The sequence below is a fragment of the Micromys minutus genome, assembly GCF_963924665.1.
Source record: "Micromys minutus genome assembly, chromosome: 30".
Classification (NCBI taxonomy): domain Eukaryota; kingdom Metazoa; phylum Chordata; class Mammalia; order Rodentia; family Muridae; genus Micromys; species Micromys minutus.
The window spans coordinates 3435270-3451347 of NC_137965.1; the positions used below are offsets into that span (position 1 = coordinate 3435270).

General features: G+C 44.3%; 1 protein-coding gene across 1 annotated transcript; it reads left to right on the forward strand.

Moving 5' to 3' along the window:
* The first annotated feature begins 542 nt into the window (after positions 1-542).
* CCDC28A (coiled-coil domain containing 28A) lies at positions 543-15354 on the forward strand. Its single transcript, XM_080941834.1, has 6 exons — positions 543-677; positions 2571-2767; positions 6165-6328; positions 10790-10944; positions 14041-14063; positions 14857-15354. Exons 2-6 carry the CDS (start codon positions 2613-2615, stop codon positions 14909-14911), a joined length of 552 nt encoding a protein of 183 aa, XP_080797960.1. The 5' UTR covers positions 543-677; positions 2571-2612; the 3' UTR covers positions 14912-15354.
* The last annotated feature ends 724 nt before the right edge of the window (positions 15355-16078 follow it).

A 16078-nucleotide genomic window follows, 5' to 3' on the forward strand; every position in this document is an offset into this window, starting at 1 on the left:
CACAACCAGTTCCTGAGAGTAGTGTCTGCTATACAAGACCCTGTCAAGAAGAAAAAGAAAATGAAGACAAACAGACAAACACACAGAAAACCTGAACAAACTCACCCCCAACTGCATTGCTTAGAAACTGGCTATTTACAGAATCACACTTGGAGGTTCAGCATCGGAGAGGCCGAACCGAATCCCTCTTTTCAAGCCAAGCTAAAAGCAGCCAATCCGAGTCGTGGATCCGCTGCTAGGGTGACAATAGACTCCGCCTTCCGATTTGTTCGAAAGGCATGCTGGGAATTGCAGTGCGTGGGGGCGGTCCTTCACCTAGGTGGCTGGCCGCTTCCTGTGAGGACAATTATACTGCCAGCTCCCATGAGGCCATCGCAGAGGCAGAAGTGGAGCGGCAACTTCTCTTTCCCATGGCCGCCGGGCCTTACTTGAAGGCGGCTACGGGAGCCCGGAACCCAAGCAGAGACGCGAGCGCCGCTAAGGTACCTGGGAGAGGCGGGGCTTTGCCTCGCGATGGCCCGCCCCGATTACATCACTTCCGTAAACAAAGGGCGCTTGCCCCGGGTTTGTGACCCAGTCTGGCGACTTGGGCTCTTGCTGCAGCTCTGGCAGAGGCTTTGAACACTCTCTGACCTTTTCCAGCCGAGGAAGGGTAACCGCAGCCCTTTCTCCCTCCGGTATGTAATGGGATGAGGGGACCCCGCAACCTGCTCCTTGGAGCCCCTCAGCCCCTGCTCTGGTCACTGCTGGGTATAGATGGGTCATCGCTGGGCTGGGTTGCGGAAGGGAAATGAGACGAAGTTCAGAGGCACCTCCGTTGATTCTGGTTGGAAACAAGGCCTGACATTCAGCCGTGAGCAGTTCGTCCTCTCTGGAAGGGCCCCCTGTGTTTGTCGTACGGAAAGGATTTCAGGGTCTTGGGACAGATGTTATCTTCCAGAAAAGAGTAAATCGCAAGTTTGGTTCCTCAGAGACCATTGGTTTATTGGCGATGCTTTATGTGTTAATTGGTTTTTACTCCCCCCCCCCCCTTTGCCAAATGTGTATTGGCATTCAGAGATTTGAAGGTTAGTTTGTTTATGGGTATCATCAATTATACAGATCTTCATCTCTTGGAAATCTGCTCAGTCATCTTTAAAGTTTTATTTAATCTGTATTACATCTAAACAATTTCCCAAATGACTCAAGTGGATTCACTATTGGTATCTGAGATTAGAGGCTGAACGTTGTACTCTTTTAACAAGAAAACCCTACATTAGCTAGCAAATCAAAACCCCTACATTATCTGTATAATTCCCAACTAATTCTTTCAGGAGTGACAGTAGTCAGTTTCACTCTTTTAAAATAATCATGGCCAGGTCTAAATTCAACACTTTTAAATTTTACTAGATGACTGTACACCGGTGCATACTGTGCCCCTGAAATCCATAAGGGGGCGCTGGATACCTTGGGACTGGTTACTGTTGTAAGCATCCTCGTTGGGCCTAGAAATCAAAACAGATCTCTGGAAAAAGTAGCCAGTGCACCTCGCTGCAGAGCCATCTCTTCAGCCCCACAGTATTTTTTAAGACCTGATATTCATGATTCGAATAATAATTGGAAGGGAGGAATAGATACACATTAATTAAGAAAAACTCAAATCTAAACAGCTAGTCAGTGGGGATAATGACATCCCCATTATCCCAGGGCTCAAGAGCAGAGGGGGAAGTCATCCTGACAATTTGGAGACCAGCATGCCTTAAATAGTAATTTCTCAGCCAGTCAAGGGCATAGAGCAAGATTGGTTTGTTTTTCAAAAAGAAAAGGTGAGGTGGTGCACACTTAGATTAAAGGAGGGTGTGCCTTTAATTATGTAGGAAACAGAGGCAGGTGGATCTTTGTGAGGTCCAGGCCAGTCTACAGAGCAAGTTCCATGTTAGCCAGAGCTACCCTGTCGGGGCGGGGGGCAAGGGCTGGAGGGAGAAAGAAAAGAAAGATCAATCAGTCCAGGAGTGGTGGTGCATAACATACCAATAAAACATGTATTACATAAGCCTTCAAGGTGCAGTTCAGACTACTAATGTCCTGATATACATTTGGCTGGGGTGTTGAATGGGTGATTTGTTTATATTGGTCACTTACATAATGGTGCCTTCTTGAGGTTAAGGGCTTTGTCTAACTCATTTCCGTTTTCCCAGTACTGACCACAGTACTTGGCTTGTGGAAAGGGGACAATAGAGACTTAGAAAGATGTGTGGATAGAGAAAATGCTTTCAAAATTATCAGACAGGGCTGGAGAGATGGCTCAGCCATTAAGAGCACTGACTGGTCTCCCAGAGGTCCTGAGTTCAATTCCACATGGTGGCTCACAACCATCTGTAATGGGATCTGAAACCCTCGTCTGGTTGTGTCTGAGACAGTGACAGTGTGCTCACATAAAGTAAATAAGTCTTTAAGAAAAGTTATTAGACAATTGTTTATGTGCATTAGCAAAGTCGATTCGACACAGTGGCTTAAATTCCTGCTCCTTTGGTCTGTGGAATGCGCCTCTGACTCACTTTTCCTTTATGGCACCATGTTTTCATATTTAGGTCTCGAGAAGCTGGTGTTGATGCAACGAAAAATTTAAGACAATGGAAGAGCGGAAAGCAAAGAGGAAGAGTCCCAAGTCTTTCAGCGTCCACTCTACTCAGGTTAATGCCAAAAAAAATGCCATCCCGGCTAGTAAAAGCACAGGGTTTTCAAATCCCACGTCTCAGTCAACTTCCCAGAGGCCAAAGTTAAAAAGGCGAGTTCTTTAACATCTTCACAGTAAAGCGCTATTAAGCTATCCTCTTGATTCAGCCTTTCCTCCTCTCGTGATCTGACGTTTTCTTCAGTGCTGGGTCCTCACATGCGCTGTGCTCCACCTCTGAGCTACAGTCTTAGCCCATGCTTTGGCTTTTAAAGCAACAATTATTGCAGTTCTGTTTGAGTAAAAACTAAGAAAGGACTTTTCAAGCCCGAAAAGATAGCTCAGTTGGTAAAACTCTGGCCTTACAAACCCGAAGGCTTGTGTTTTTATCTCTAGAACCCATATAAAAATTCCCGGGTGGTAGCTCATTCCTGTAATCCCAGCCCTGGGGAAGACAGGAAGAACCCTGGCCGGACAGTCTGGTTTAATTGGTGAGCTCCAAGCAAATGATACTCCCTGTCCTGAAGAAAGTGCTCCTGGGATGAGATCTAAGAATGTCCTCTGACCTCCACATGCATGCACACAAACAGGCACATACGTGGACACGCACACCCTCATGCACTGACACATGTGCATAAAGGAAACAGATTTTAATAAATACGGTTTTATTGTTTATGCCTGCTTTCTCTTTTGGGGGAGGTGTTAGCTCATGAACTTACCTGGTAGATAAAAACGTCTAAATTTGAAAGAATAAAAGTATGTCTGCTACACCAAAACTTTAAAATCCATAGCTCTCCACTTTAGAGTATGGACATCGCGGGAAACTTTTAAAGATGTACATTCTGAGTCTGCAGGAATGGGTCTTCACATGACCATTTGTAATAAGTTTGCAGGTGAGGTAGTGGACGGCCCTGTGGTATTTCTTGTCACCTTGATGAAGGCCAGAGCCACCTGGGAAAAATGCCTTCATCAGATTAGCCTGCAGGCAATTCTTCGGGGTGTTTTCTTGATTAGTGATTGATGTGGGGGGAGAGAGCCACATGCAGACAGTGCCACCCCAGAGGAGGTGGTTGTATAAAAAAACAGGTTGAGTGAGTCAGGGAACAGAGTCCCTTCATGGTTTCTACCTTGAATTTCCTGCCCTGACTTCCCTTCAGGGCAGACTGCAAACTGTAAGTTAATGAAACCCTTTCTTTGAAAGGTTGCTTTTGGTCATGGTCTTTATCACAGTAAGACCAAGCAAACAGATACTGACTAACATGATTTAATTCCATATAAAATACCTTTAAGAAAAATACAGGCCTTGGGGCCGGGGCGACTGCTCAGCAGTTAAAGTGCTTGCTAGACAAGCATGAGGACCTAAGTTCGAATCCCCAGCACCAATGTAAAAATCACGGTGCGGTAGTGCACATCTGGAATTCCAGTGCCTGTAACAGTATGGACATAGGGACTCTAGGAGCTTGTGGCTAAGGCTGTCTAGCCAATATGGCAAGCTCTGGGTTTGATGAGAAAGTCTATCTCAAAAAACAAGGTAGAGAGTAACAAAGGAAGTTACCTGACATTAACCTCTGGCCTCCACACAGGCATGCACACATGTGTGCATACAACCATATACATAAATGTACCATGTGACACACGCACACACACACACATGCTATGCAGGCCTTTCCTTGTGAAGAATTGTTACTGACTGTGAGTTCTAAATTTCTTTTATTTGGTTATTGCTTGCTTTGTTTTGAGACAGCATCTCACTATGTTACATTGGCTTGCCTGGAACTCACTATACAGACTAGGCTAGCTCTGACCTTGAACACATAGGAGTCTCCCTCTGCCTCCAGAGTGCTCGGGTTAAAGATGCGCACCACCACCCCTAGTTCCAGATGCTTTTTAAATTTTATTTGTATGGGTGCTTTGTCCTCATATCTATCTGTACGTGCCTCATGTCTGTGGAGGGTACTAAATCCCTTGGAACTGGAGTTTCAGTTGTGAGCTGCCATGTGGGTGCTGCAAACTGAACTTGGGGTCCTCTGGAAGAGCAGGCAGTGCTCCTAATTACTGAACCTTCTCCCCAGCCTGAATTCTAAATTTAAGAGTTGTTAGTTTCTTTACCCAACCCTTGCACTCCCAGACACTCACACAAAGGTGCACATTCAGACATGTGTGCCCTTTTATCTTAGCCTCGTGAGTATAGTTGCAGGGATGAGACCTTCATTCACTGTTGTATGAAAATTGAGTACTGGCTCTAAGTATGTGGATTACTGAATTCAGAATCTATAGGACTAGTTAAAGATAATGCCAACCCCGTGTGCGTAAGGCTTCTACTTGGATGGCACCTTTAGAAGCCTCGCTGACTCCGAGCTGCACGAACTCCTCTTTCTGTTTCCTATGTCATAATGTGAATTTGCATGGTATCATCTCGTGTCTGAGAGCCCGGATACGCAGGTGTATGTGATAAGAATTGATTACAGGCTCCTGAACGCCCTTCTGGGGACATAGCAGCTAGACTGAGACCTGAACGTTTTCTGAGCAGAAAGTGAAGGATCTGGATGTAGGCCCAGGACTCGGATGAGAAGACCCTAGGAGGCTGATGAGGTTAGGAGTTAGTTTTGTTTTATTTGAAACAAGGTCTCACATTTTAGCCCTCACTGTCCTTGGACACGTTGTGTAGGTCAAGCTGTTCATCCACCTGTCTCTGCCCGCTCTGTTTCAGGACTAAATGGTTTCTTAAGGGTATTGGATTTAGGCAGGCCTTAGCTCGTGAAGGCTTAAATGGTGTGACCTGGCATTGTCTAGAAGTGGACTTGTCTGCCTCATGGGGAGGAAAGGGGACCAGGGCCATACACAGGACCGGGTGGGCCAACTGAGATGGTGTTGGGAGTTGTTAAGAGACAGAATGATGGCCGTGGCTACGGAGAGCAATAGGAGTTAGATTGTGTCAGTCAGTCAGTCAGTCAGTCAGCCAGCTTCAGAACGACAGGAGGAGGCCTGAGGACCATGGCAGAATTCGGGACGATAACTTCCTGATTATGGATTTTAAATGTCTTTCTCCTAAGACCAAGCTAGCATGCCATCATCAAAGCAGGAACCCTATAAAACCTCTCACCCAACTATAAACAGCTAAAGGATGGCATTTAGAAAGAGCGCAGGCTGCATTTTACTGCAAAATAAAAAATGCAAAGTAGGATATCGGAAAGATTTACCAGTTTTCTTCTCAATATCTTTCCAGTCTAACAAATTAGCATATTGCACAGACTTACGTACATCTTTGTTTTCCGGAGGTTACACTTTAGGTGAAATTTTTTTTCCTGCCACCTGCTTTTTTTTTTTTTGTCTCTGGCTTGAGGTTTTAGGTTTTATTTAGTATTGACTTCTGATGTTTTTAATTTATTTCCGAGAAAAAGTTGATTTGTTTGCCTGAACCATTAAACAGGAGTTTAACCTAGAGCATCGATAAATTAAATAATTAATTTAGTGAGCGCTCTAACTAAGGATGACTGCATCTCCTCTGCAGAGTGATGAAAGAGAAGAACAGACCTTCAGGGGGAGAAGGGAAAGGCGCCCAGGCCACCCCCATCCAGCACTCCTTCCTCACCGACGTCTCTGACGTCCAGGAGATGGAGCGAGGGCTCCTCAGTCTGCTGAACGACTTCCACTCTGGAAAGCTGCAGGCGTTTGGTAAGACACCCGAGTGCTCCTCACCGCTGTGCGTGCTCCTCACCGCTGTGCGTGCTCCTCACCTCTGTGCGTGCTCCTCACCTCTGTGCGTGCTCCCGTCTGCATTTGTCTAACCCTCCCTTTAGTTAGGTATGCTCTTGTGTGTGCACGTGAAGCCAAAGGACAGCCTTGGGTGTCATTTCTCACAGCACCCGCCTTGTTGTTTGAGAAGGGCCTCTCGGGGCTGGATGTGATGACTCCTGCCTGTCATCCCACTGTCTAGAAAGCAGAGGAGGAGGGATGAGAAGTTCTAACTCATCCTCAATACAAAGCAAGACTGAGGCCATTCCGGTCTCCATTAGGCTGTCGTAGAACAAGAAGGGCCAGGGAGGGCTGGGTATGCACCATTGCTGGAGGTTGGTAGATTGCCTAATGCTTACAGAACCCTTGGTTCAACACTAAGCTCTGCATAAAAGCCAGGCAAGGTAGTGTGCGCCTCTAATCCTACCACTTGGGAGGTCCAGGAAGTCCAAGACATCCTCTGATCCTCTGCTTCACATGACTTTGGAAGCTACATGAAACCTGCCCCCCAATGTCCCGAGCAACCGTCTCGCCAGCAAGAACGACTCGGCACACGAAATAGGATTCTTCTGCGGTAAAGCTTTAATGCATCTCAAGAGGCAGAGCATAAGCTTGCAACACGTGAAGACGAAGACCCCGAACTATCTAGCCCATCCCCTTATATAGGAATCAGTCCTCACCTTGGACGTGGAGCCCCCTGATTGGTTGAAACTCATCAGGCCCTATGACGCCACGGGAGAGGCAGAGCTCAAGGAGTGGAAAGTTATCCAGCCCGTGCGCACATGACTTGTTTACTGCTAACTCCAGCCGGATGTCAGCGACATCTTGTAATGGAGAATGTGCAGGCAGCGCCCCACACCCCAAACAAAAAGAGCGCACGCTCAGAGTTCTGGGTGAGAGGCAGAGAGGGGGGCCATGCGGTATATAAACATAAAATGTGAGAACTTTAGGTTTTATTGTGATAGGATATAATTAATGAGGGAGTTTTTAGGCCAGAGATATGGCTCAGTACATAAGACAGTTTGCTGCACAGCCGTGAGACTGAGTGTGTGTTCCAGCACCTGTGTAAAGAGCCGGGCACGGGGGTGGACCTGCCTGTCAGCCCAGACATGTGGAGCAGATTTCTGGGGTTTGTTGACTGTCAGCCTTGGTCCAGGTTCACTGAAAGATGTCCTCCTCTGGCTTCTACATGCCAACATGCACAAGTGCTTTCCTGCATACTGCATGACACCACACACATGTGCACACATGTTCACAGGGGAAGATGAGCTTAAATGTTGAAGTAGGATTGCTATTATGGAAAAACCATGCTGAAACTTATTTAAATTAGGCTCTGTGCTCCTGTGTGTGGTCTTTTATGACCCTCTGGTTTTTAAAAGGCAACCTAACCCATTTCTGAAAAACAAAACAAAACCATATAATGTATCTATTTAAATAAGAAAGGACGTCTTTATCATTTAAATGGATTTAGACTTAATGTGTCCGGTTTGCTTTTGTAATTTGAACCAACTAAAGGTATTTCTGTTATGTAGAATATAGACATTTCTGTCATGTAGAATATACACATTTCTGCCATGTAGAATATAGACATTTCTGTCATGTAGAATACAGACATTTCTGTCATGTAGAATACAGACATTTCTGTCATGTAGAATACAGACATTTCTGTCATGTAGAATATAGACATTCCTGTCATGTAGAATACAGACATTTCTGTCATGTAGAATATACACATTCCTGTCATGTAGAATATAGACAGTTCTGTCATGTAGAATATAGACAGTTGTCATGTAGAATATAGACATTCCTGTCATGTAGAATACAGACATTTCTGTCTATGTAGAATATACACATTTCTGTCATGTAGAATATACACATTTATGTCATGTAGAATATAGACATTTCTGTCTATGTAGAATATAGACAGTTCTGTCATGTAGAATATACACATTTCTGTCTATGTAGGACTATAGACAGTTCAGTTCCTGAAAGCATAGTCTTTGCTTTTGTTTTTGAAACAGGGTCTTCTGCATGTCCAGGACCTGACTGTCCTGGAGTTTGTGATCTTAGGCCTTAGCTTTCTGCACACTGGGGATTTTTCTTCCCTTTCTGAGACAAGGCCTTGTGTATCTCAGGCTTGCTTCAAACCCACTGAGTAGCTGAGGATGACCTTAAACTTATTTTCCTGTTGCCTCTGGCCTCCAGCTGCTAGGATAACAGACATATACCATGACACCCTGTTTATATAGGGCTGGGGATTGAACTCTGGTCTTCATCACTGCTAGACAAGAGTTCTGCCAACTGAGTTACATTCTCAGCCCATTCACTTTGTTTTTTGAGGTGGGCTCTAGGCTGGCCTCAAACTCATCACGTAGCAGAGGCTGGCTCTTAGATTCCTGAACTTCCAAGGGCTGAAACAGAGGAGTGGGCCACCACACCCAGCTCTGATTTTAGTTCTAATAGAAGTATCTAGAATGCTTTCCAAACAATACAGTTTCTTCTTTTATTGGAAGTTTACGGAAGCACCCTTTTCTTTGGCTTCTCACCAGCAGTAGGCATTATCTTTCAATTTTTGCCAGTCAAGGGAAAAATCTTAAATGACCATTAAACTTAAATTTCCATGTCTGCTTGCTAAGTAGTTGATTGCTCTCTTCAGGGCTTTTACGTAGGTTTAGTTTGGTAATTTCTTACTGCATCATTGTCTAGAGCTCTTTCATGTTTTACATGGAAACAATACATCTTTCCAAATACACTTATGTCTGTTGAGTTTGTGTTAGTACATTTAATTCCGTGGGATTGTGGGGCTTCGCGTACTCATCTCTCTTCTTTCATGGTTTCTGAGTCTTTAGTCCTTAGAAATACTTATATGTGACAAGGAGCCGGACTGAGGCCTGCAATCCCAGTAATGGGGAGGCTAAGGCAGAAGAATCAGGAATTCAAGACCACATTGGATTATATAGGAGCCCCCGACTCCAAAAAAGGTGTATGATTTTCTTCACAGAAAATGCCCCCCCATGCTCCACCCAACCCCAACAACACAGTATCCCAGAATACTTCATTTCTTGTGCTTTTCCATGCTCACGCTAGTGGCAATTCTCTCCTTGAGGTGATCAGGTGACTTGTTTGATTGCCGTCCTTCCTCCCCTCTGTGCTGCCACCAAGCCCAAGCTGTAAGGGATGCTGTGAGGATTCCATTGCTAGGCAGTTTCGTTCTTACTGGGCCATTGTTTTTTCCCATCTTAATGCCTGCGAATTGGTACTGCCCCTTCACCTGCAAGATGTGGGGCTCTGGGGACTCCAGCAGGAAACCACTAAGCCTTTCTTAGCTGCTAAGGCTTTTGTCTGATGAAGCTTGTTTTCTCATGGCTGGCCACCTAGGTATGTCTTCCTCTCAGTCTTCCTCTGTCAGGACTACATCCAGCGTTCATTCATTCATGTTCCCATTCCTTCCCTCTCCCTCTCTTTCCTGTCCTCCCACACTTACCTCCTCTCCCCCCCTTCCTCTTTTGCCATGAACATACATCTCCAGATGCCGATATACACACTTCCGGCACATACCTAGGTGCGCTTCAGCTTTAGCTGATTTATAGTATATTCTTGCAGTATATTTAGAAAAAAAAAGCTTGTTTTGTTTTGTTTTAATTGGACTGCCAAGAGGTTGCAGAGGCTGCACTTAAACCAGGCGAAGGTGTAGATTATATTATGTACATATGCAAATGTTAGTTGTCTGAGCAGGTAAAATCTCACCACACTGCACCTAAGTCATAAATAATGGTACTTGAGCCTTAGTGAGGTTGCCTTGTCCTACCATATATATTGTTGAAAATATTATACTGTGTACTCTAAACATCATGCTTCCTAAATATTTGCATTTATATTTCCTAAAGGAAGAGTTTGTAACTGAATGGAAAAATAACTTGTGGTTGAAATTCTTAGAGAATTCTATGACTCAGCATACTACAAAATGTTGGCTTTCTCAGTTGTGTTGGCAGTGGTCAAAATGAACGTAGTTATGGTGCGGTTGCTTCTATATACAATGTTACAGAGGCAGAAAAGAATACACCTTCCCTACTTGAGGAGTAATTCTGCTTTACAAAAAAAGATATTTTATGCACAATTTTATTTTAGGTTGGTCATTGTTTACCTGGCCCAAAATTGTATCTATTCTCAGCAGTCAAGAGGAAGATTATGAGTTTCATCCAGCCTGCATACCCTGTCTCAAAAGAGAAAGTCAAAAGATAAATAAAAAGACTTATAATTATACATAGGAAATAGTTATTAACAAGCCAACTTTGGAACAAAGAAACTGGATTTCTTCTGTGCACCTGGAGTTTAAAAGCTGTTCTTTGAGGTTGTTGGCTTTAACACTAATCTTCGTTAATGTTCTGGACTGTTCCCCAGGAAATGAATGTTCCATAGAACAGATGGAACATGTCCGGGGAATGCAGGAGAAATTAGCCCGCCTGAATTTGGAGTTGTATGGGGAGTTAGAGGAACTTCCTGAGGACAAGCGGAAAGCAGCCAGTGACGCAAACCTGGACAGGCTTCTGTCTGACGTGAGTAGAGAACTCCGTGTATTAGTAAAGAACACCTCTGTGCAACAGCACACACACCAGTTCACATTTTAACCATCAGTGACTCGTTACAGGATCCACAGGGACTTTGCAGACATCACACTGTCTGATTGTAGAACGTGTCATCATCCCTTAAAGAAGCCCACACTTCAGTGTCTGTCTTGATGAACGGGGCTCGGTGAGCACTTCATGCAGATGACATTGTACAGTGTGTGCCCACAGGGCAGGGATGGGTGGGGTCTCTTAGTGTGGTATCCTCAGGGTTCATCTCTGTAGCATTTGATTCTCTTTAAAGAAATACAGTCTAAGAAAGTGCTTGAATTTAGATTTGTGGGAGCATGTATTATCAAAGTCCTGGCACACTTCTAAAGGACATAGTTGCTTCTGAATATTCTTACATAAGTGCCTGTGTTATTTAGAGACCTTAGGTATTTACAGATCTTAAGTACAAAGAGGCCACTAGTCAAACGACCTTTGCCTGCCTGGATGGTTACTTATTTTTAAATGCAGACCAGTGTTTATAGCAGTTTAGAACCTTGCCACATCTTTCGGTCAGCTAGAGCTATCATAACAAACACAACACACCCGGGGTTTAAACAACAGGAAGTTGTACCGTTCTGGGAGCTGGAGTGGGAGACCAGCAAAGTTGCCTAAGGTCTTCATTGTGGATAGGAATCTGAATGCTCATTTAATTTTTCTCCTGTGCACCCCAGTGACCCCATTTTAATTCCGTTGCCTCCTTTAAAGGCTCAGACTATTCTGGTATGTTATGACTGGGAACTAGACTATCTGAGCTGGGGATGGGTGGAGTGGGCCGCCCCCAGCCCATAACATCTTGTCAATTTGCCTCTTTAAAACCTTTTTTAGGGGGCAGAAAAGCTGACTCAGCGTCTAAAACTACTTGCTGCTCTTGCAGAAGACCCAGATTCTGTTCTCAGCACCCACATGGTGGCCCTCGACTCTCTATAACTTCAGTTCCGGGGATCTGAAGCCGTCTTCTGGCCTCTGAGGGCACCAGGCCCACATGCGGTGCACATGCTAACATTTGGGCAAAACACAGATTCCCATAAAATAAAAATCAATATCTAAAACCTTTCTTAGGGAGCTAGGGAGATGGCTCAGTCGGTAAAGTTCTTGCTACAGCAGTGTGAGGGCCTGAGTTCGGATCCTCGGCACCTGTGTGTAAAGTGCTGCGATCTCAGCACTAGAGAAGCAGAGAAGCAGATCTCTGAGGATTACAGGCCACTCTTTCTTGCTGAGTTTGTGAGCTTCAGGTTTGGTGAGAGATCCTGTCTCAAAGAAACAGGTGTAGAGCAGTTAGGGAGGACACCCAGCCGTGACCTCTGGCCTCCTCCTGTGAACCCCAGCATATTTTAGCTCCGTTTTCACCGGAGATAAGAGAGCTTGTTTCTGCAACTTTTCTTTTTCTTTTTCCTTTTAACTTTTTTTTCTTAAAAAAGTAAATATAAGGCAACTGCATGCCCACACTTTAAAAACTTTATACCTAAATTAACAGTGCATTCTGGTATTCCCAGCATTTGGGAAGGAGGAACAGAGTTTAAGGCCAGCCTGGGCTATATGAGACCTCTCTCGGAAAACAGACAAAGCCCTTCAAGCCTGCTCTTAAGTGCCAGCTCTGCCAAGTATTATTTGGCCTCACAGTATTCAGTTCATGTCTTATGCTCCGTTTCTCTTAAATATAAGTTTAGTTAGCATACCTTTAGAGCATTTGGGGAACTTTACATTAAACCGGGGGGTCTACTATGAGGGGTCCATCAGTTGTACCCGCTGACAGTGAGCAGTCTAATTAACCTCCCACCCACATCCGTTCTCTTTTAAACTGTTTTGAGGTACTGGAGATTAAGCCAAAGGCCTCGTGGAGGCTAGACAAGAGGTCTACCACTGAACTACAGCCCCAGCCAGCATTTCCTTACTTTATATTTCTCCTCCTAAAATTAAAGGTAGTATGGTGTGAATGTCTGTGTCCTTCTAGAACTTGTCCTTTCGAGTCCTCACCCTGAAGGTGGTGGCAACAGGAGACAGGTCTGTAGAAGGTAATTAGGTCAGGAGTGGGGCTAGTGTCCTAGGAAAAGGGGCTGAAAAGAGACAGCCCTGTTTCCATCCTGTGAGCGTACCATGCACAGTGCTGTTCTGTGAACCAGACACCAGCTCTTTTAGCGGCTTAGTCTTGGGTGGCTGGTCTCTCGAACGGGGAGAAATGGCTTTCTTTTTTCCGCAAATGACTAATTTAATGATATTTTGTAATAAGAACCCAAATGGACTAAGACAAGGAGTGAACAATTCTACTTTATAGTGCTAATTGAATGACTTGTGAAGTATTTTTATAAATAAAAGTTTTAAGGAGTATGATCATGGAAATGGTATTTTAGTTTAAATAACAAAAGAAAGAAAAGAAAAATAAACTATTCTTTAAAAGCTAGGTATGAGCCCAGCAAGATGGCTTAGGAGGTAAAAGTGCTTGCAGGGTAAGCCTGGTGAAATTTGGACCTGAATATAATGCCTGTAGCTCAAGTAAGAGCAGAAGGAAAGAACCAACTCACAGGGTTATAATCTGTCCCCACATGCATGCTGGCTTCATACACAGACAACACTGTACATAAAATAGTGACCAAATTTCTGTTAAAAGAGCACAGTGGTACATGCCTGTGAACATAGCGCTCTGGGGGCTGAATCAAGAGAATCACGAGTTAGGACTGTCCTGGGAGACATAGAGTTCAAGACCAGCCTGGGAATGTACTAGACTCTCTTTAAAAACAAACCAAAACAACAACAACAACAAAACACCAACACACAGTGGAGATTCTTGCCTTTGTAGGTGACTCTAAGAATACTTCTAAAGCTTAGTCTGCATCGTTTGCAGTCAAGCTACAGTGACTTCACAGTTACTTTGTAAAAAAGATTTCCTAGTCTAGAAAATTTCTTGAGAATTCTTTTTTCTTTAATAGTTTGCTCTTCCAGTTTAAACCTACATGAAGCTAATTTAAAACATGGTTTACAGTGGCCTACTAATATCTCTCTTGTAAGAATTAATATTCAGTCTGTTTCTTTGTGTTGCAGTTAGAAGAACTGAATTCTTCTATGTATCCTTTTCCTACTACAACCAACAGTGTAAAGGCCGAAATCTATTTTTCAGGGTTAATTTTACCATGTTTTATTCATTTGGTAGGGCTACATCTCTTCCCCTTTAGTTTTCAGCTCATTTTGTTTCAGGGTTGTTTTGTGTTTGCTGATGTCCCTTGTCCGCTTTGCTCTTTGTTACATATTGCATCTTATATTTTCAAAACAAATTTAATTGTTACTAAAAATTACGTGGTAGGCGACAAGAATTATTTTGACTCTGAGATTCTGAAACAATCTGGCCGAGATCCAAAGATACATTTACTATTACTTAAGGTCCATAATCCCGAAATTCAGGTACCACTGACGCACAGCTTCTAAGGGCTTAGGAAGCAGCATCTCCACGCTGAAGCCAGCACAGTGTCCACGTAACTTGAAGGAAAACACCAAGTCGTAGGAAGGTGATTTTTGATTTTGGTATTTCAGTTTGAAACAATGATTTAGGGAGCTTTTCAAACTTTTTTTTAACATGTTTATAAACATGATTGGTAATACATAAGAATCCTATGAAATGATCCTACCGTTGACATGCTTTCTAACTCTTTGAACACAAGAATGGCATGAGATAGGACTTTTGAAATGTCCAAACATGTTGGTCACGCCACAGCTTTGCCTTAAGCCTCTCCTGCTCTCCCTCCACCCTTCCCGCCTTCACTTACCCCATTTCTTGTGTTTCCTCGCCACTGAGTGTAAATTCCTGAAACTTAAAAGAAGCCCTTGCTTTAAAACAAAACCCTCCTTAACTGATGAATCCAGACAGAAACTGCATTTGGCAGATGCACAGGACGTCCCCAATGCGTCCAGCAGCTAAAGCGCTCTGCGGCCGGCCCAGTCGCTACGTTTCCAGCCGTCCGGTAGCAGAATCATCTCCCGCAAACTGAGTCATGAGAATGCCAGTGCAGTGATCACGTTCACCCGCCGCTTCTAGTCCACGTGCTCGCCGCCATCCACCGCTGGGGAGGCTGTGGCCTGCCTGCAGGTCTCATCAGGAAGTGGGATACAGAGCTGTGCTGCTTGCTTCCTTCTGTTGCCTTAAGGGTTATACTTGAAATGCATTGTGCTAAACATTCGGTCGGGCTGTAGGATTTGTCCTTGCCATCAACACACCGACCCAGAGCCGGTCACACGTTGGTGGTGCACAGGTGTCCTGTAGCGGTCCAGCTCCCGTTTACGTCAGACAATCAGTACACACGCAGGTGTGTTTCCCAATGGCCAGTGACAAATGTTTAATAAGTACTTGTGAGATTTGCTATTTTTAATAAAGTGATTGTTGTAAATGATGGTCTCTGTTGTCTGTCTGGAAGACCTAGTAGCCCTCAATCTGGAAACGGGAGTTCAGTCCTCCAAAGTAAACCATGTGTACACAGTGCGAGGTTTTTGTGGCATCTCTGGTTCCATCTCCCTTCTGCATGTCAAACACCGTTCACGGAAGCCCGTCGCTGTAAAGGTAGCCCTTGACTTGGATCCCCATTCTTCCCATTAGCCTTCCACTGAGCCTTTACTCAGGCTGAGCTAAACTTTCCTTTTCAGTGGAACCTCTGAGAAAGGACCGGCCGGTAGTGGTGGCATAAGGAGTAATAGACGCGTACAGAATAAGATGCTTAGACGCTAGGAAAGCCCGGCAGATACACTTTCCTCCTCTCTCTCCTTGTCTCCATGACTCAACCGGTGCTAAACTAACACTCTCACTGAACTTCACCAGCCACCTTTTCTTTAAATATATATATATTTTTAATTCTTGACAACTTGGTGTATACAGTGTGTCTTGATTATAGTACCCCCAACTCCCTCCTTCCATTCCTCCTTTTTTTTTTTTTTAGTAATTCAGTAATTTTTTTTAGGTACTCTTAGTGCTGCCTGGATGTGGAGCAGCCTACAAGTAGCCGTAAATGGGTGTTCTCCTTTTCCCCAAGAACTATCAGCTGTGAACAGCTCTGCAGTTAGGGGTGATGTCCCTCTAGCTCCTCTCTCATTCATG

What these genes read in the sequence shown, in the direction of transcription:
- CCDC28A (XM_080941834.1), top strand. Translation starts at nt 2,613, where the DNA reads ATGGAAGAGCGGAAAGCAAAGAGGAAGAGTCCCAAGTCTTTCAGCGTC. An exon ending in TGGAAAGCTGCAGGCGTTTG is followed by an intron (nt 6,329 to 10,789) that starts GTAAGACACCCG and finishes ACTGTTCCCCAG; the next exon opens with GAAATGAATGTTCCATAGAA. An exon ending in GAAGAACTGAATTCTTCTAT is followed by an intron (nt 14,064 to 14,856) that starts GTATCCTTTTCC and finishes TGATGAATCCAG; the next exon opens with ACAGAAACTGCATTTGGCAG.